The 20574-nt window shown below is 41.8% G+C and overlaps 1 protein-coding gene across 1 annotated transcript in view; it reads left to right on the forward strand.

Moving 5' to 3' along the window:
• psda (pleckstrin and Sec7 domain containing a) overlaps positions 1-20574 on the forward strand; it is a gene marked incomplete at its 3' end in the record, with an annotated part of 109688 nt that overhangs the window by 49242 nt on the left and 39872 nt on the right. The window contains exons 7-12 of the mRNA XM_080740562.1: positions 2155-2234; positions 6565-6694; positions 7602-7682; positions 10798-10910; positions 11747-11805; positions 15401-15490. Coding sequence (XP_080596688.1) covers positions 2155-2234; positions 6565-6694; positions 7602-7682; positions 10798-10910; positions 11747-11805; positions 15401-15490 — 553 coding nt within the window. The remainder of the gene's footprint in view (positions 1-2154; positions 2235-6564; positions 6695-7601; positions 7683-10797; positions 10911-11746; positions 11806-15400; positions 15491-20574) is intronic.

The following is a 20574-nucleotide window of genomic DNA, read 5'->3' on the forward strand; positions in this document are numbered from 1 at the left end:
CAAGTCTTAAATTAGGTAAATATAATGTATAAGGCTTCCCCTACATAAATGAACAATACATGAATACAAAATATTTAAGGGTTATGTATGTAATACAGTAAATGTAATACTGTACATACTGTAGACTATCTGCAGTGAAGTGATCCATGCTCAGCCCTGCACCAATCATAGTTACTGGATTGGTTTAAAGATGGGGACTCTAGAGATAAGAATTCAGAATCTCTACAAAATACACTGGTGTCTACATGACAGGAAAGAGACACTGGTGTCTACATATTGACAAGAAAGAGACACTGGTGTCTACATATTGACAAGAAAGAAACAGATGAGAAAGTGGTACGGTCGGGTCAGCTGGGGTATTAAGGCCACTGTGGCCTCAGGTCATGCCATTTCTTTGAGGGGCACAAGGCCAAACTGAGGGGCAACGACAGCCATGGCCTTCATGGCCTCCCTGAAATTCCTGCCCTGCTCTTAACCACATGCACCCTATGGTCCCTCCCTATTCCGGGGCTATAGTTGAGCGAAAATAGCTGATCTACAAGCTCACAACATGATGTGTTGTAAGCGTGTAGATCAGCTACAGTATATTCAGCAAAGATATTTGGCGTAAAGGGGGGAAAAAGGAGCCTAGTATAAGTATGCCCCTGTGAGAGTTTTGGTAAACTAAGTATATATGGTTAAGTGGTCAAACCCTACTTTGTTATAAGTCAAATAGTGCAAAGGGCCAGTCTAAGATGCATTGAGAGCTTTTGTAGATGTTCTATTTTTGCCAAATGTTCACCCATTTCTGTCCAGTGAAACTACTGCTTTGAAGCAGTTTCAGGAAAAGAGAAAAAAGAAAAAGAAACTGTCCCTTTCTATAATCAAAGAGTACTGCTAGACTCGTGGCCTAGACAGTGTCACATGCCAAAACCCTTTTTCTTGATGGGTTGAAATGCGTTCACTTTGTCTGGCTGTAGTTGTGTGAGGGGGGGAACGGATCGGGGGGGAAGTTTGGGCGTCCTTGGCATTGAAAGGTTTGGGAATCCCTGAGCTAGGCAGCGTGCGTGCGTGCGTGCGTGCGTGCGTGCGTGCGTGCGTGCGTGCTTGCGTGCGTGCGTGCGTGCGTGCGTGCGTGCGTGCGTGCTTGCAGGGATGTGCAGAGAATGTTAGAGGCAGGGGTGACATTTAAAAAAGGGCCTTTTGGTGGAGATATAGAAAATAGCAGACCTCCAAGCTGTTGGAGGTCGGCTATTTTCAAGTGTTTGATAGATACCACACTGAACTAAGCATACTGGAGATGTGGCGTAACGGCATGGATTTCTACACAGAGGGCAATTCTTTCAACATAAGATGCTGCATTCAAGTTCAGGAGAGTTTGGACAAAGCAGTGAAGGCACTTCTCTTGAATGCTGCCTTCACTTATGGCATGGAAAGAGGGCATTTTGCATTTCTTTCACCATAGTAAAAGCTGCATTCATGGTCTGGGGAGGGCACTTTTTACAGATGATAAAAGGGCAGAGGCTCAAGCCCCCTTTGATGTCTATGTGTGCACGTGCCTGTGTGTGTGTGTTTGGGGCTCTTGTTTGACCCCTCTCTCTCTCCATGTCTCTGTGTGTCCAGATCATACACGGGCAACTGGCGGCCCGGGGGCCACATGCGGCCCCCACCTTCATTTAATGCGGCCCGCAGGTTAATGCCGGAATACTGATATATTATGGATTTCAGCTGTTACAATTCCAAACATGACCTGCTTTAATTCTGTCAGTCTATATTAGTAGCTTAATGACTAGTATAGTAGTATTAAAATGTATTTTTTTTATGTCCAATGTATTTGTATTTAGGTTCATAAAGTTAACATGAGTATATAACTTAATGCATTTGAAATTAAATCAAAAAGTTACATTTCAGGATTCCAATTAAAAAAATAACAAAACATTATTCAGGATTCCAATTCAGAAGAAGCAAAAATAGCCGATCTACTGAGCTTGTAGATCTGCTATTTTTGCTTCTTTTGCATGAGATACTAGAATGACAAAGTACGACGTAGCAGTATGCCATGTGGCCCTCTGGAGTGAAGGTGGAAATATAGTGGGCCCTCTCCATCATCAAAGTTGCCCACCCCTGGTCCAGATTGTTTGACCCTTCTCTCTCTCTCTCCCCCTCTGTCTCCAGGGAGAAGCCAGTCCACCGGCCCCCAGAGCTGCAGTGGCCCCAGACAGATGTGGCTGAGAGGCTGGCACTGGGCGGAGGAGGTATGATGATGATAAACTTCATTCGATCTACAACAGTTGTCCTCAAAAAGTGGGGTCTGGCCCAGGGGTCCTTGAGGGGGTCCCAGGGGTCACCAGCTAAATTAGGAGCAGTTTAAACCAGGGGTCTTCAACAACAGGGGGTCTGGGAGGGGGTACTCAGAGTTACTACAGGAGGGACGCCAAATCTTTGTGTGATATGATCATTAACCACTTGAACCCTAGCATCCCTATTCTGTGGGGAACATTAGGCAAAAATGGCCAATCTACAAGTTCACAATTGCGAGGCGTGAACTGACCATTTCCGTCAAAAAAAAGGTTTGGTTTAGACTAGATGAAAAGCAGCAGACCAAGTACAGAGTGAAAGGTCAAGTTTACTAAGTATTGACGGTATAATACGTTTCTAAATGTCTGAAACACATTAACATGAATCCAACATACACTGATGATAGTGCTGTCAAAATGTAATCTGTAACACCGTTATACAATATGTTGTGGTCCCTGCTTCATCTCTCTCTCCGCTACGGGGTCCATGGCCTGAAAAACATTGAGGGGGTCCTCAGAGGTACTACAGGGGGTCCTCCAAATCTTCCAATCCTTTTTATATTAACAACTTGAACCTTAGTGTCCATATTCTGAGAACTGTAGCCTTTGGTGTAGAGGGTAAAAAGAGCTGACTAAGTACAGAGTGAAAGATCATGTTTATTAAGTATTGACGGTTCAAGTGGTTACATATCTGATAACACTAATTGACATGAATCCAAAATACACTGATGATTGTACTGTCAAACGATGAAACTATATGGAATCTGGGGGTCCCTGTTTCATCTCTCTCTCTCAGCTAAGGGGTCCTTGGCCTGAAAACATTGAAGACCCCTGACATATACAGTATATATATATATATATATTTGACTTGAAATAGTTTGAGAACCACTCTTGTAATGAGCTTTTAGTTTGAACTAAGGCAGTGAGAAGACATTAACACTGCTTCAACACTCTGCTGCTGCTGCTGCTGCTGCTGCTGCTGCTGCTGGCTCTCATTTGGAGTGGAATTTCTGTGGACTGACACCACACCCTCTGAGATCACATTTTCTGCTCCCCAGATTCTAATGGGAAGCCGAAAAACACAAGGTTTATAATGACCTTCCAACAGCCATTCATGATCATGCGAAAGTAGAACTTACAAGAGCAACATTTCCCACTTTTTTTAATACTGTTTTATATACTTTTCCGTTCTTTCTGATCTGTGTGTGGGATATTTATACGTAATTGTGCGCCTGTTTTGTGCACCGATCTACAATATTGATGCATTGTGAGCTTGTACTGTAGATTGGCTATTCTCTGTGCCATTGTGCTACGCTGACACCAAAGTGTTGAGCGACCTACCAAAAGACATGAAGGCGCGTGGGTCCCTACTCCCTACAGTGTAGGGACCAGTGGTTCTCAACCTGTGGGCCAGTCCCCAGATGATTAACTTAATGTGCAACATTGTTTTCTCACTCAACAGTAAACAAACCAGCATAACGTTTAAGTGTATAGAGGGTTTATGCACATTTCTAAAGTGGCAATTTATGGACTATTTAACCTCTAAAATAACAAATTAAACATAAATTGTCAAATATTAGAGGCAGAAATTGTGAAAATAGCCGATCTACATGCTCACAAAGCTTCGCAACGCAAGGCGTTGTGAGCATGTAGATCTGCTATTTTCACAATAGAACTGTTTTATACAAAATGTATGGTAATTCCTCAACTCTTGTTGCTCGTCAGGGTGTGTGTGTGTGTGTGTGGGGGGGGGGGGTCCCCAGTTAGAATATGATTATTTTGGGGGTTGCGGCCTGAAAAGGTTGAGAACCACTGCCCTACACGACTTCACCCAGTTTCATTCTTCATATAATTGGTCCCTACTAATGCTCACAATAATATGGTACCATTGCATTTTTGTCTACTCACTCACTGTGTCTCAGAGGAGGGCTGTGGACAGTTCAGAAACCTGCCTACCCGTGACATCATCAATGGGGAATCCAATTTAATGGAAACAGCAGGCTTTCATTTCCTGTAAAGTTAGCATGGTATAATGGGGAAGCCATTGTTCTCGTTTTAATACAAATCAAAACTAGAAAAGTGAAATTCTGAGTAATTGCAAGTGTGGTTATCTATTTATAGTTTGGATAGGCAAGATGTCATGTCAAGCTTGACCAATCCTCTGGAGTAGACTAAAGCGCCTTACAGACGGACAGCGGTTGCCGCGGGCTTTCTCGCTGGGATCAGCGGGGATTGTACCACAGTGGAGACACAAACACACTCGCTCCGTGAGTAAACGCCGGGCGGTATTTCACGAAGATGACCACAATCCAGCTCTTGCAGCCCGCGAGCGCATGCATGAACAGGCACGCGCCCGCTCGCCTCGCCGCCCCTAAACTTCTCCACGCGGCCCAAATAATCGCCCGCTTCTTATTATGAATTACTAGGACGCAGCAACCGTGCCTCGTCTGAATGGCGCTTTTCATTTTGCCAATGGGGAAGCAGCTAATACTGTTTTTGATGTCGTGGGCATACGTCGCCATACGTCATACATGACATTTAGCCAATGGGGAAGCAGCAAAAACCTCTTTTAGCCAATGAAGAAGCTGCGTAAAGGTGACGTCACAGGAATGCTGTGGCTCAATGTTACTCTGTGAACTCGGCACAAGAACAATAGTGTGTTGCCCTTCAGGCAACCGCACTAATAAAAAATCACACCCAATGTGAAGTGAGCGGCATAACGTCTTCAGACTAGGATTTGAGTCTAGGATGTACAGGCTATGCTACACACACACGTTTTGCTATGGCAAAACGCTGAGGAAAAAGGCTACAGACATACGACATATGACATCACTAGACAAACATGATGCTACGTACAAACATTTTGCTATGGCAAAACGCTGAGGAAAAAGGCTACAGACACACACACAGCCACTCTATGGAGCGGTTTACCACCGCTCAAAAATGTAAAATCATGTTAGAAAATCAAACCCTGCCTAACTATGATGTCAGTGGTGGGCAGGTTTCTGAAGTGTCCACAGCCCTCCTCTGAGACACAGACAAATGGTACCATTCTATTACGAGCATTAGTGAGGAGGACCAACTATATGAAGAAATTGCATGAAGTCGTCCTTTAACTCTTGAGCACCTTGTTAGTAGAATCCCCTGGCTGATCCTCTCCCCTACTCTCTCTGTAAATAGGTCTCATGATTTTACTGAGCTTTATTCCATTATGTTTTGGAGTATATTTTTTATTACATTGTGTTGTCTGTATTATATGTACAGTATCAACACATTGAGTGCCCAAGATGAAACAAAAATCGCATAGTGCCCAACATTTTATTGATTTTACCTTTTTTGGAGGCTCAGATAGGTAAAAGTAATCTGAGTATGTCCTGTTTTCTTTTGCAAATACAATGGCGGGCATCAGTGCGAAGGTAGAGAAGGCCACGTTTTAAAATTGATTTAAAAGTTAGATTAGGAGATACTGTAAATGCACTTTTGTGAATCTCATAACACTGCTGTCTATGAGGAAACCGGACAATCCCGGTCACGTCATATGCCGTTGGAATTGGAGTGTTTCTCTTCAAAGGCGGGCGCCTCGTACAGTAAATTACAGCTTACTGTAGATCAGGGGTTTTCAAAGTGGGTGACGGGGCACCCTGGGGTGCCGTGACGGCAGTCCAGGGGTGCCGCAAGATAATTTGATAATGTTTGGAATTTGTTTGGACGCTTGAAAATATATTTAGTATAATTTTAAACTTGAAGTACAAAGTTATTTTCAGTCAGTTCTAACCAAAATGGCTGGTTTTCCTCGCAACATAATCACTAAAATATCGTCACTGTCGGGCAGAAACCTTGTATCTCCAAGTATCTTTCAAATGTGTACGTCTTTTGGTAAAGCAAAGCCCTGCTTCATCATTCAAGACTGTCGCATAAAACTAGTGAAAATAGACGATCTAAAGCGCACAACGCCTCCTGCTGTTTTCACTAGTTTAGTAAATTTTATAGATGATAAATACAAAACGAACGGTTTTGGACAACGACGATATGCTATAAATATAAGGTGCTGGGAGTGAAAATTATAATGTAGGGGTGCCTCGGATTAAAAAAATAAGTATGGGGTGCCCTGAGACAAAAAGGTTTGGGAACCCCTGCTGTAGATTACTGTACAACACGTCAGGTGCGTCGTGAGCACCGGGAGACATCAGAGCGTTCGATGTGTTGGCGCATCGTGGGCATTTAATGTGTTAATGATGATGCACTGAGACCAAAAACATTTTTTTTTCTTTAATCCTCTCCTCCCCAGGGAGCAGCAGTGACCCCCAGGCCAATGGGAACAGTAAGGCTGATCTGCAGGCGGCGCGTCGTCTGGCCAAACGTCTCTATCACCTGGAGGGCTTCAAGAAGTCTGACGTAGCCAGACACCTGGGAAAGAAGTACGTTCTGTTGTTGTTGTTGTTGTTGTTGTTGTGCACCCGGTTCTCCCTTAACTCAGTGGTTCTCAACCTGTAGCTGTATCAAACTGTAGCTGTGTTTACTGTGCGGCCCAATCGTTAGGTTTTTCCACTCAGTCCTAAACTTGACTTGACAGAAATCAATTTTCCCGAGTTTTGATATTCAATCTGTTGCAATGTGGTAAATGTTGTTGTTGTTGTTGTTGTTGTTGTTGGCGTTGTTGTTCGCCCGGTTCTCCCTTAACCCAATGGTTCTCAACCTGTAGGTCAGGACCCCCAGGGGGGTCCCCAAATTATTTTGGGGGGTCCCCAGATGATTAACTTAATGTGCTACATGTTTTTCTCACTCAACAGTAAACAAACCAGCATAAAGTTGAAGTGTGTAGAGGGTATATGCAGAGTTCTAAAGACAAAAAAATGTAAGGACTTTTTAATACCTCTAAAATGACAAATTAAACATTGGCCAAATTGTCAAATACTATGGAGGCAGAAATTGTGAAAATAGCAGATCTACACAACGCCTCGCAACGCGGTACCGTGTTATACAAAATGGAATCATCAACTCTTAGTGCTAGTCAGGGTGGGGGGGTCCCCAGTTCGGGGGTCGTGGCCTGAAAATGTTGAGAACCATCTATATATAGGATATAATGCATGGTAGTTGTAGTCCCCGCTCCATAGATACGCTTCCCCTGCCGATGAAAGAAAACACCTGTAATAACTCACTTGTTTTGTAAGCGCTTAGTCTCTCTTTGGCTTTTTTTTTTTAATATCAATTGTTTTATTCTATTTGACTGTTTCTGTTTCATTTATGTAATGATTATTTCATATTTACAGAACCTTGCAGCTCTCGTTTTGATCGTTGCTTTATTCATTGATCTGTGTGTTCCAGCAATGAGTTCAGTCAGATGGTAGCAGAGGAGTACCTGAGTCACTTTAACTTCACTGGACTCAACCTAGACCAGGCTCTCAGGTAAAGCAACACACACACACACACACACACACACACACACACACACACACACACACACACACACACACACACACACACACACACACACACAAAGAGAGACTTTTTTTTATTAGGCTCAGAAAAGTGCATTTATGGTCGCTTATCTCCCGATTAGGGAGTCTTACTGGTTAACTCTTTTACTGCTATGGACGTTCCCGTTCGCCCCATTTTTGACGGCGGCGCGATGCCAATACGGCTCGTTTGAAGGACCATGTAAACACAGCACGTCATGAAACCTTTAAATGTTTATAGGATTTATTATTTTTGTGACTATGGTCACGTCACATCGTCATATCTTTGGTTTATTTTGAGCATGAACACCAGTAAGACTCCCTAATCGGGAGATAAGCGACCGTTGGTCGCTTATCTCCACAAATAGGCCAAAAGTTTGTTTTACCAATTATTACACTCTATGTGAACATTTACATCAACAAATCCCAAGTACAGGGCATCATCTGGGATACAATCCCTTTTATGCCCATATATGGAGATCCCTAACATAATCCCTTTCATGCCCATATATGGAGATCCCTAACAGAATCCCTTTTATGCTCATATATGGAGATCCCTAACAGCATCCCTTTTATGCCCATATATGGAGATCACTAACAGCTAACAGAATCCCTTTTATGCCCATATATGGAGATCCCTAACAGAATCCCTTTTATGCCCATATATGGAGATCCCTAACAGAATCCCTTTTATGCCCATATATGGAGATCCCTAACAAAATCCCTTTTATGCCCAGTTGGTTGCTAGGGTAAAAAAACATGGTTGCTATGGTAAACAGTTGGTTGCTAGGGTAAACAGTTGGTTGCTAGGGTAAAACCATGGTTGCTAAGGTGGTTGCTAACGTACACTAACAGACCAGCAACAACAGACTGTTGCCACAGCAACGTACACAAAGGTTTGTGTACACATGTGGTGTGATGTCATACTGAAGATATATGACATCACACCGTACACAAACAAAGGTGTGACGTGTGACGGACGGACGGACGGACGGACGGACGGACGGACGGCCGGTGGAGGTTTTCATAGTAAACTGCTCCCTGACGGTCGCAATAATAGCTTAATTGTCAGCTAAAGACAACAGCTAACCAATTTGATTATTGAGTCTGTGTTAAGGTGTACCAAAGAGCAACCATCCATCAATGGAAAAGTCTTTTGCTTGCAAACTGATACACCCAATGCATGATTTATACTTCATTGTGCGTGGTGTCATACGTCTAAAATAGCCAATCTAAGAGCTAACAATGCACTGTGAGCTTGTAGATCAGCTATTTTAGATAGCCGCAACGCCACTGCTACAGTATCAAACTGTGTTTACTGTGCGGGCCAATCGTTAGGTTTTTTTTTCGCTCAGTCCTAAACTTGGCTTGACAGAAATCCATTTTTCCCAAGTTTCGTTGACAGTTTTGATATTCAAGCTGTTGAAATGTGGTAAATTGTGGAACCTACCGAAACCCCAAAACAGCTGCGTTGGCCGTCTGATGCAAAGCTGACTCACTGGGTTTGCTTGGAGTACCGTACGTCACTTCTGACAGTTTTAGGGTCCGTGAGCTTTGGAATATCATGTCCTCCGGAGCGCCTCTTACTCAGCGCACGGAGCGTTTACTGATGCCCCGCAATGTCAGCCGCTGCTGTGGCTGAACGTATGCTGCCTGTTATTAGCACTAATAATATTAAAACCCATTTAGAACGGGTACACATTATTGTGTATCATTATTTTATGCTTTAACTATTGAAAAATAGCAGATATACAAGCTCACAGCGCGGCACCGAGTGCCGCGCTGCGAGCTTGTAGATCTGCTATTTTTGAAAAATCGTGAAAATTTGAATTTTGACCCGATTCTATGAGTGCCTTTTGAATCCTTCTAAGATTTTTTGAAAAACCTATGTTTCTATGTCAGCAATCGGTCTATAGCCATCGCCAAAGAAAAGGTCCTTTTCATTCAACTGGAGCTCAGTTAGTCTGTTCTTGAGAGATTGCTATGTCAGTGGTTCTCAAACCTTTTCATGTGAAAGACCCCTGTAAAAAAATATTCATATCTCAAAATATTATAGTTCCAAGGACCACCCAGAAGCAAAATTTGAGTTACAAACGTTCGCTCTAAAAATACACATATTCAAAGATTTGCACACATTTTCACGACTTTTAAAAAAATAGCAGATCTACAAGCTCGCAGTGCGGCACTCAGTGCCACGCTGTGAGCTTGTATATCCGCTATTTTTCAACAGTTAAAGCAGTCAATAATTCTAGGCCTAAAGGGGTTAATAATAATCATCATCATCAGTGGCGGTAGAAGTACTCACTTGTTTTACTTATGTACAAGTATCAATACTGCAATGTAGAAACACTGTTACAAGTAGAAGTATATTACAAAAAATACGTTTTTTTTCTTTTTTGTGAAATACTCCTTTAACTCCTTGCTGCAGTTGTCACACAATGCCATAGACACTGAGACAGACGCTGAAACAATCATTGAGACATACATTATACTTTTAATTTAACCACTTAAAGGAGTAGTTCACCCCCAAAATGACTTTTTTCGATTGATTAGTCAAGCCATGGAGACTAGAGTTCAATAATATTTTTAGTTTTTTGTCGCATTCCTAAGACAAAAATGTGATAACAATAAATTTACCCCTATTCGTTCCGGATGGGGACCCGTTTCGAAACGCGTCCGGAATCAATGGGGGTAAATTTACTCGAATCAAATTTTTATTGAACTCTAGTCTCCATGGCGTGACTAATCAATCGAAAAAAGTCATTTTGGGGGTGACCTACTCCTTTAAGGCCTTTTCATAAAATGCAAAAAATGTGTCACATTTTGAAGCATTGTGGGCATGTAGACTGGTTGTTTTTGAAAAGAAATTGAGAATTGAGAATTCTGCCTATAATGGCATTCCCCAAAATAGGAAACACCAGATTGAAAGCGGTTAAAAACTGGTTCACATCGAATGACTGCATCATACTCACTTGCCTATGCTGATGTTGTAGTGGAAAAAAAGTCAAATAATGGCCTGTAGTGAATCTTATTGATTTGGGATGAACGTTTTTTCTCCCCTGCAGGGCGTTTCTGAAGGAGTTTGCTCTGATGGGAGAGACCCAGGAGAGAGAGAGAGTGTTGGCTCACTTCTCCAAGAGATACCTCCAGTCTAACCCCACCGCTGTACATAACGAAGGTACGTGTGTGTGTGTGTGTGTGTGTGTGTGTGTGTGTGTGTGTGTGTGTGTGTGTGTGTGTGTGTGTGTGTGTGTGTGTGTGTGTGTGTGTGTGTGTGTGTGTGTGTGTGTGTGTGTGTGTGTGTGTGTGTGTGTGTGTGTGCGCGCGCGTGTGTGTGTGTGTGCTGTGTAGGCCTGTCACCATTATTACATAATCGTCTATTCACAATTATTCGACATAATCACAATTGTTTTGTCATAATCATCATAATCGTTTCCATGTTGAAACATTTTCATATATTTTTAAACATTTTTCAAAAATAGTGGAAATAGCAGATCTACAAGCTCACAACGCATCGCATGTGAGCTTGTAGATCAGCTATTTCCACTATCAATGTTCTTTTTTTAAGTATAAAGTTGTCAAATATGTAATTTCTTCTTATATTTAGTGTCATATGTTTCATATCTGCCATGTGCAACTTCAAAGCCCGAAAGCCAAACAGAAATGTAATTGTCAACGACAAAAACACAATTAAATTGACAATTAATCGCCATGTTAAATGTCATGATCGTGACAGCCCTACGTGCTGTGTGCTGTGTGTGTGCGTGCGTGCGTGCGTGCGTGCGTGCGTGCGTGCGTGCGTGCGTGCTTGTGCGTGTGCGTGTGTACAGTATTTTTTGGTTGCCGTGTAAAGCTGATGTAGTAACAATATATACCACTGTGAGGCACCCTTCGCTTATAACCTAATGTTTTCTTCTCTCTCTCTCTCTATCTCTCTCTCTCTCCTCTATAACCTCCTCTGTCCTCTCTTACTGTCCGTCCGTCCGTCCGTCCGTCCGTCCGTCCGTCCTACAGACAGTGTCCACACTCTGACCTGTGCTCTGATGCTTCTTAACACAGACCTGCACGGACATGTGAGTCTCTCTCACACACACACACACATACACACACACACACACACACATACACACACACACACACACACACACACACACACACACACACACACACACACACACACACACACCTACACCCACACACACACACAGCTTGAAAAGGTGACTAGAACCACTGAATTAGGGCCAAGCTGGGGAGCATTTATTAGTATAATAGGTCTGGCACGGGCCAGGCTCGGACTCACTGACCCAGAGCTAACAACTCTGGCACGGCAGTGTTCACCAGTGAGTGGATTCACCTCCCTCCTCCGTTCAGTGAGTCCATGTGTTACGTTCTCATGAATGTGACCTTAGTTATGTTCCATGGGTGGACTGGGCACAATGTTGATTTCGTCGACTAAAACTATGACGAAAAATGTTTGTCGACTGTGTTTTTTTTCACTGACGAAAACAAAATAAAAACGAAATAAAAACTAAGCTGTAATGACTGAAACTAAGACTAAATATATTGCCAATTCCGTCAACAAAATAAAAACTAGACTACAACGTTAGAGACTAGTGCTGAAGAGAGTAATTTTATGTTTGGTTGCTCTCAGGTGTTGCGTGCTGAAAATAGCCGATCTACAAGCTCACAACGCGTCGCAGCGCGACGCGTTGTGAGCTTGTAGATCTGCTATTTTCGCTGTGAGCTTGTAGATCTGCTATTTTCAGCACACAACCAAGTGTAAAATCACTGTAGATTTAGTCGACTAAAATTTGACTAAAACTTTTCAGGTGACTAAATTATGACTAAAACTAAATTACATTTTATTCAAAAGACTATGACTAAAACTAAATCAAAATTTGCTGTCAAAAACAACACTGATACCGGGCATATATCCAGTGGGATGACTATACAAGTCATGGCATCTTGGTCTCGGCGTTATGTCCCAGTTCAGCCCTGGTTATGACGGACCGTCGTCTCTGAAACATGGAGTTGGGGTTGGTGAGAATGTGAAGGCAGTGTCACATCGCATGCGTCGCAGTGCGTCACATCGCAAGCTTGTAGATCGGCTGAAGTGGGTAATGTTTTGTCATAATAATCAAAATATACAAAGTAACTAGTAACTAAAAGTTTTCAAATAATTGTAATGGAGTAAAAGTTAAAGTACCGATAATTGGAAATATTCCATTAAAGGACAAATACCTCAAAACTGTACTTAAAAGTACATTACTTGAGTACATTAACTAGTTACTTCACACCACTGGTTTCTTCTAAGTCACACATTGGAGACGGTTTCAACGGCCCACTGTTGCTAGGAGACAACATCCACGTCAGCCTGTCACACCTCCAGGAAGGGTTAGGGCTCAAAGGACATTCAAAACAACTCTCCGTCACTTTCACAGTGATATTTATTCACAGTCGATTACGCTTTCCATGGATCGCATGATCAACGTTTTAACCCATTTAGGCCTAGGATTATTGACTGCTTTAACTATTGAAAAATAGCAGATATATACAAGCTCACAGCGCGGCACCGAGTGCCGCGCTGCGAGCTTGTAGATCTGCTATTTTTGAAAAATCATGATTTTTATTTTTGCAAGTCTTTGAATATATCTACTTAAAAGCGAACATTTGTAACTCAAATATTTACTTCTGGGTGGTCCCTGGAACAACATATTTTGAGATGGGGGTCCGTGGCCAAATACCTGTAATTTTGGGGGTCCTTGACATGAAAAGGTTTGAGAACAGCATGAACGGCACTCGCGCTGTGAGCTTGTATATCTGCTATTTTTCTAAAGTTAAAGCATAAAATAATGGTTAAAGTGGTTAAAATCTAACGCGACTCGGGCGCGTTCCAGGTATTTGAGAGTTAAGACACGGTTTTAAAGCCTCTGCTATGCCCTTTAAAAACCGGAAAGCATCTGAGAAAACGTAGGTTAGGGTTTAGAAGGTGTTAAAAATAAATCTGCCTCAGTTCTAAATAATCACACAAATCAATTTAGTCTCTCTCTCTCTCTCTCTCTCTCTCTAGTTTCATTTTCATTTTTACGGCCCATAACTGCTTTGCAAATCACAATCAGAGTGTGATTTCAGAGATAGATATTTTGATTTGATTTGATTTATTTATTTGCACAATAAGAAAACAAACAATACATGTTAACATTATTAAAAAAAAGCATGAAAATATGTGCAGGCGAGAAAGGAAGCCCATAAAGGGCTTATACAAGGTTCTCACCTGAAGAAATAAACAAGTAAAGTTGAAACACAAGATTCAAACTAGAAAACTAAAAAACAATTGTCCCTCGAATGTGAGACAAAGATAGAGAGAGAGAAGAAGGATTTAGAAGACATTTATAGAATCGGATCATCAATATTCAAAGGCGTGCACAAATGTTCACGATTTTTCAAAAATAGCAGATCTACAAGCTTGCAGCGCGGCATAGCTGTGAGCTTGTATATCTGCTATTCTTTTTTAATAGTTAAAACATAAAATAATGGTCTAAATAATCAGGCAAATCAATTTAGTCTCTCTCTCTCTCTCTCTCTCTCTCTCTCTCTCTCTCTCTCTCTCTCTCTCTCTCTCTCTCTCTCTCTCTCTCTCTCTCTGGGCCAGGCGGTTTTAAATCACACTGTGATTGTGATTTACAAAGAGGTTAGGAGCTGTAAAAATGAAAATGAAACTAGAGAGAGAGAGAGAGAGAGAGAGAGAGAGAGAGACTAAATTGATTTGTGTGATTAATCACTCAATCCCTATTTTATACGTAGCCTTACAACAGGGTCATGAAAGCTGAAACAAACAGGTGATCTACTGTACAGTACAAGCTCAACGTTTCTTTCTTTAAACCAGGGGTCTTCTACAGGGGGTCCTCAGAGTTTCTACAGGGGGTCCCACAAATCTTTGTGTGATAGAAACTTGTTTTTTCCCCTCTTTTTTATATTAACCACTTGAACCCTAGCGTCCATATTCTGAGAACTTATGCCAAACATAGCAGATCTGCAAGCTCACAACGCCTCGCGCTGCGAGGCGTTGTGAGCTTGCAGATCGGCAAAGAGCTTTGGAGGGGAAAAAGAGCAGACTAAGTACAGAGTGAAAGGTCAAGTGTATTATCTATTGACGGTTCAAGTGGTTAAATATCTGAAAACACACATTAACATGAATCCAAAATACACTGATGATCGTGTTGTCAAACAATGAAACTATATGGAATCTATGAAGAGTTTGTGGGGGTCCCTGCTTCATCTCTCTCTCAACCTAGAGGTCCTTGGCCTGAAAACGCTGAAGACCCCTGCTTTAAACACTTACCCCCTCCCAACAAAACGATGGAGTACAAAAGATGCTTTCCCCCTCTGTTTTACACCTGACACCTGGAAACCTGTGATGTGACAATAAAGATGAGTCTGGTGTCTCATCTAGATCGTAGCTATTTTTGCTACTATAGACATGTATTTCTTCCTACATTTTTGCCATGCCCAACATAGGAAGGCCAGGTTGAAATGCGTTCAAAATCAAGCAGCATAACTGCCGATACCGATCATGAAAATCGAATAATGGCCGATGTACAGAGCCATATATCGGTGGGTCTCTGTGTGTTATGTAATGTGTGTGTGTGTGTGCGTGTGTTTCTTCAGAACATTGGCAAGAGGATGTCGTGCAGTCAGTTTGTCTCCAACCTGGAAGGACTCAACGGTGGAAAGGACTTTCCCAAAGATCAGCTAAAGGTACACGTGTGCACACACACACACACACACACACACACACACACACCCACACACACACACATGCACGCGCGGCCGCGCACACACACACACACACACACACACACACACACACACACACACACACACACACACACAATGGTGGGTCCTCCATTTTTTTACTTAAAGCTATACTGTGTAAGATGCCCAACTAGTGGTCATAGCCCTATAGCAAACCGCGGTCGCGTCCGCGTCTTTCGGCCGTTTTTCGTACAATCAGACCCCCGCGTCTGCCTCCACCTCGCTGAGATCTATCTTTTGAGGGGTCCCTTGTTCCTGTGCGTTCAGTAATTCCAGAGATACGGACTCCTTCACCCTGCCTGGTAGGCGAAATTACCTAGAGAAGGGATGGTACAAACGGGCGACAACAAATATGGCTGCCATAGCGACCCCACTTCAAGATGCGCTGTGATTGGCCGGCAGTTGTATAACCCTCGCTGTGATTGGCCGGTAGTGTGATGACGCAATTTTGGCACGAGATCCGGTCCCCGGCAAGGATCGCAGTTTACATATATAGAGAAGGCTTTACAGGCTGAAATTCACGGAGTGGGTGTTCTAAAACTTTAGCGATTTAACAGTTAGGACAATTTTAAGATTTGTTTTATAAAAAAAGTTACATGGTACAACTTTAAGTAAATGTATCAATACTGCAATAGAAATGCTCGTTACAGGTTTTAATTTGTAACAATGTTGAACGAATATATCGGCAGTCTGCGATTGGATGATTTTTTATTTTTTTTGCTACTCAGCCTTATCTAAAATCGAACTCATGAAATCCATCCCAATTAACCTGTACAGTGCAATAGGGTGTGCGCAAAATGCAGTTTGGGCCAGCAGTTGTATGTATTACACTGTGATAGTGATTTACAAAGAGCTTACGAGCGGTAAAAACGAAAATGAAACTGCATCTCTCGTTGCGGCAAATCGTCGCTTGATGATGCAGGAACGACTGTCCCCTGCGTGGTCTCACACTTGATTGTTAACTCTTGCTGTCAAGTCTGGACACTCAAAGTTGTGTTACGTTATGTTTGTATTGCGAGTCCCTTTAGTTACAGGGGAGGGCAGCCCGAGCGGGTGATTTATCATTTTTTTAGAATTATAAAAAAGACTGGGAACTGCCACTGCATGGGATGAGTGTTTTGCCACATCGTTGCTGCAAACTGAGGTACTGCCTTGAACCCTTCATCTTCCCTTCATCTCCTAGCCTGTGGTCTTAGCTTTAATCGTGCTAATAGAATATCCTATGGAAGTGGTGTGTTCGTTGTCAAAACCAGAGAGAGTGAGATTGGTGCATTGATTGATTGATTGAAGACTTTATTAGAAGTTTGCATAGGAAAAGGTACAGTTTCATGACGGTACAGTTCACTGGTACAAGGTCTACTAAAAGGAGATCCATGAAAAGACTAAGCTTATTTCCACTGGAAACCATTGAAGTATCTCATATAACATTGAATGACAGACAAATAGAACACAGTACTATGCAGTAGATATGTAAAGAAAAAGAAAAAAGAAAACAGTAAGTCTAAACAAACAGTATATACAAAGAAGGGGCAGGGGACAGTAGGGTTGGGCTAGGTTAGTTTTTTTACCAGTTGCGAACGGCTGCTGCCTGTAAGTGGTTTTTCAGGGCAATTTTAAAGGATGCTAGTGATCCACACTCCTTTATGACCTTCGGTAAGGCATGGCAGCCAATGTTGTTTTTGACAGCAAATTTTGATTTAGTTTTAGTCATAGTCTTTTGAATAAAATGTCATTTAGTTTTAGTCATCATAATTTAGTCACCTGAAAAGTTTTAGTTTTAATCCAATTTTAGTCGACTAAATATCATAAGATTTTAGTTGACTAAATCTACAGTTGATTTGGTCAACTAAAATGCATTTTGGCAGGCCTTGAAGACATCGTAACGTCATCTATTTTCAGCATACACTTGGTTGCATGATGAAAATAGCCGATCTGCAAGCTCACAACGCGTCGCGCTGCAATGCGTTGTTAGCTTGTAGATCTGCTATTTTCAGCACCTGATAGCAACCAAACGTAAAATTATTTTCTCCTCCACTAGTCCCTCCCTAACGTTTTAGTCTAGTTTTTATTTTTTTAACGAAATTGTCAATATATTTTAGTCTTAGTTTTAGTCATCACAGCTTAGTTTTTATTTCGTTTTTATTTCGTTTTCGTCAGTGAAAAAAAACACAGTCGACAAACATTTTTCGTCATAGTTTTAGTCGACGAAATCAACACTGATGGCAACAGAAATACAGTCATGCCGTGTCATCTCGGTTTGTTCACTGACAGCATGCGTGCAGTCACATTACTATAGTAACCTGACTCTGCGCAAGTTTACAGCCGAATGTATACACCGTCGCACGACGGGTCGTGCGCCGGGGAGCTGTTCTCACATTATTGCCTTTCTGTTTTCACACACACACACACACACACGCATGCACGCACGCACGCACGCACGCACGCACGCACACTCAGACAAAGGGTCCCTTTGAATCCGTGCAACAACAAAAAAAAAGCCTCCTCAGTGAGCAGTCAGCTGAGAAGGAAATTAATTTCACAGGCTTGCGAGCACAGACAGAGAGAGAGAGAGAGAGATAACATGGGTCAGGTCTGTGTGGAAGGTCTGCAATGTCTGCAGTGCCCTTTATATCCACAGTACTGAAACAATGTGCATTACACCACATTCACCTCATCTTTATATCCACAGCACTGTAACAATGTGCATTACACCACATTCACCTCATATTTATATCCACAACACTGTAACAATGTGCATTACACCACCCTCACCTCATCTTTATATCCACAACACTGTAACAATGTGCATTACACCACATTCACCTCATCTTTATATCCACAGCACTGTAACAATGTGCATTACACCACATTCACCTCATATTTATATCCACAACACTGTAACAATGTGCATTACACCACCCTCACCTCATCTTTATAACCACAACACTGTAACAATGTGCATTACACCACATTCACCTCATCTTTATATCCACAGCACTGTAACAATGTGCATTACACCACATTCACCTCATCTTTATATCCACAACACTGTAACAATGTGCATTACACCACATTCACCTCATCTTTATATCCACAACACTGTAACAATGTGCATTACACCACATTCACCTCATCTTTATATCCACAACACTGTAACAATGTGCATTACACCACATTCACCTCATCTTTATATCCACAACACTGTAACAATGTGCATTACACCACATTCACCTCATCTTTATATCCACAGCACTGTAACAATGTGCATTACACCACCCTCACCTCATCTTTATATCCACAACACTGTAACAATGTGCATTACACCACATTCACCTCATCTTTATATCCACAACACTGTAACAATGTGCATTACACCACATTCACCTCATCTTTATATCCACAGCACTGTAACAATGTGCATTACACCACCCTCACCTCATCTTTATATCCACAACACTGTAACAATGTGCATTACACCACATTCACCTCATCTTTATATCCACAGCACTGTAACAATGTGCATTACACCACATTCACCTCATCTTTATATCCACAACACTGTAACAATGTGCATTACACCACATTCACCTCATCTTTATATCCACAACACTGTAACAATGTGCATTACACCACATTCACCTCATCTTTATATCCACAACACTGTAACAATGTGCATTACACCACATTCACCTCATCTTTATATCCACAGCACTGTAACAATGTGCATTACACCACATTCACCTCATCTTTATATCCACAACACTGTAACAATGTGCATTACACCACATTCACCTCATCTTTATATCCACAGCACTGTAACAATGTGCATTACACCACATTCACCTCATCTTTATATCCACAGCACTGTAACAATGTGCATTACACCACATTCACCTCATCTTTATATCCACAACACTGTAACAATGTGCATTACACCACATTCACCTCATCTTTATATCCACAACACTGTAACAATGTGCATTACACCACATTCACCTCACCTTTATATCCACAACACTGTAACAATGTGCATTACACCACATTCACCTCATCTTTATATCCACAACACTGTAACAATGTGCATTACACCACATTCACCTCATCTTTATATCCACAACACTGTAACAATGTGCATTACACCACCCTCACCTCATCTTTATATCCACAGCACTGTAACAATGCATTACACCACATTCACCTCACCTTTATATCCACAGCACTGTAACAATGTGCATTACACCACCCTCACCTCATCTTTATATCCACAGCACTGTAACAATGTGCATTACACCACATTCACCTCATCTTTATAACCACAACACTGTAACAATGTGCATTACACCACATTCACCTCATCTTTATATCCACAGCACTGTAACAATGTGCATTACACCACATTCACCTCATCTTTATATCCACAACACTGTAACAATGTGCATTACACCACATTCACCTCATCTTTATATCCACAACACTGTAACAATGTGCATTACACCACATTCACCTCATCTTTATATCCACAGCACTGTAACAATGTGCATTACACCACATTCACCTCATCTTTATATCCACAACACTGTAACAATGTGCATTACACCACATTCACCTCATCTTTATATCCACAACACTGTAACAATGTGCATTACACCACATTCACCTCATCTTTATATCCACAACACTGTAACAATGTGCATTACACCACATTCACCTCATCTTTATATCCACAACACTGTAACAATGTGCATTACACCACATTCACCTCATCTTTATATCCACAGCACTGTAACAATGTGCATTACACCACCCTCACCTCATCTTTATATCCACAACACTAACAATGTGCATTACACCACATTCACCTCATCTTTATATCCACAGCACTGTAACAATGTGCATTACACCACCCTCACCTCATCTTTATATCCACAACACTGTAACAATGTGCATTACACCACATTCACCTCATCTTTATATCCACAGCACTGTAACAATGTGCATTACACCACATTCACCTCATCTTTATATCC

The sequence above is a fragment of the Nannobrachium achirus genome, assembly GCF_963921795.1.
Source record: "Nannobrachium achirus genome assembly, chromosome: 13".
Lineage (NCBI taxonomy): Eukaryota > Metazoa > Chordata > Actinopteri > Myctophiformes > Myctophidae > Nannobrachium > Nannobrachium achirus.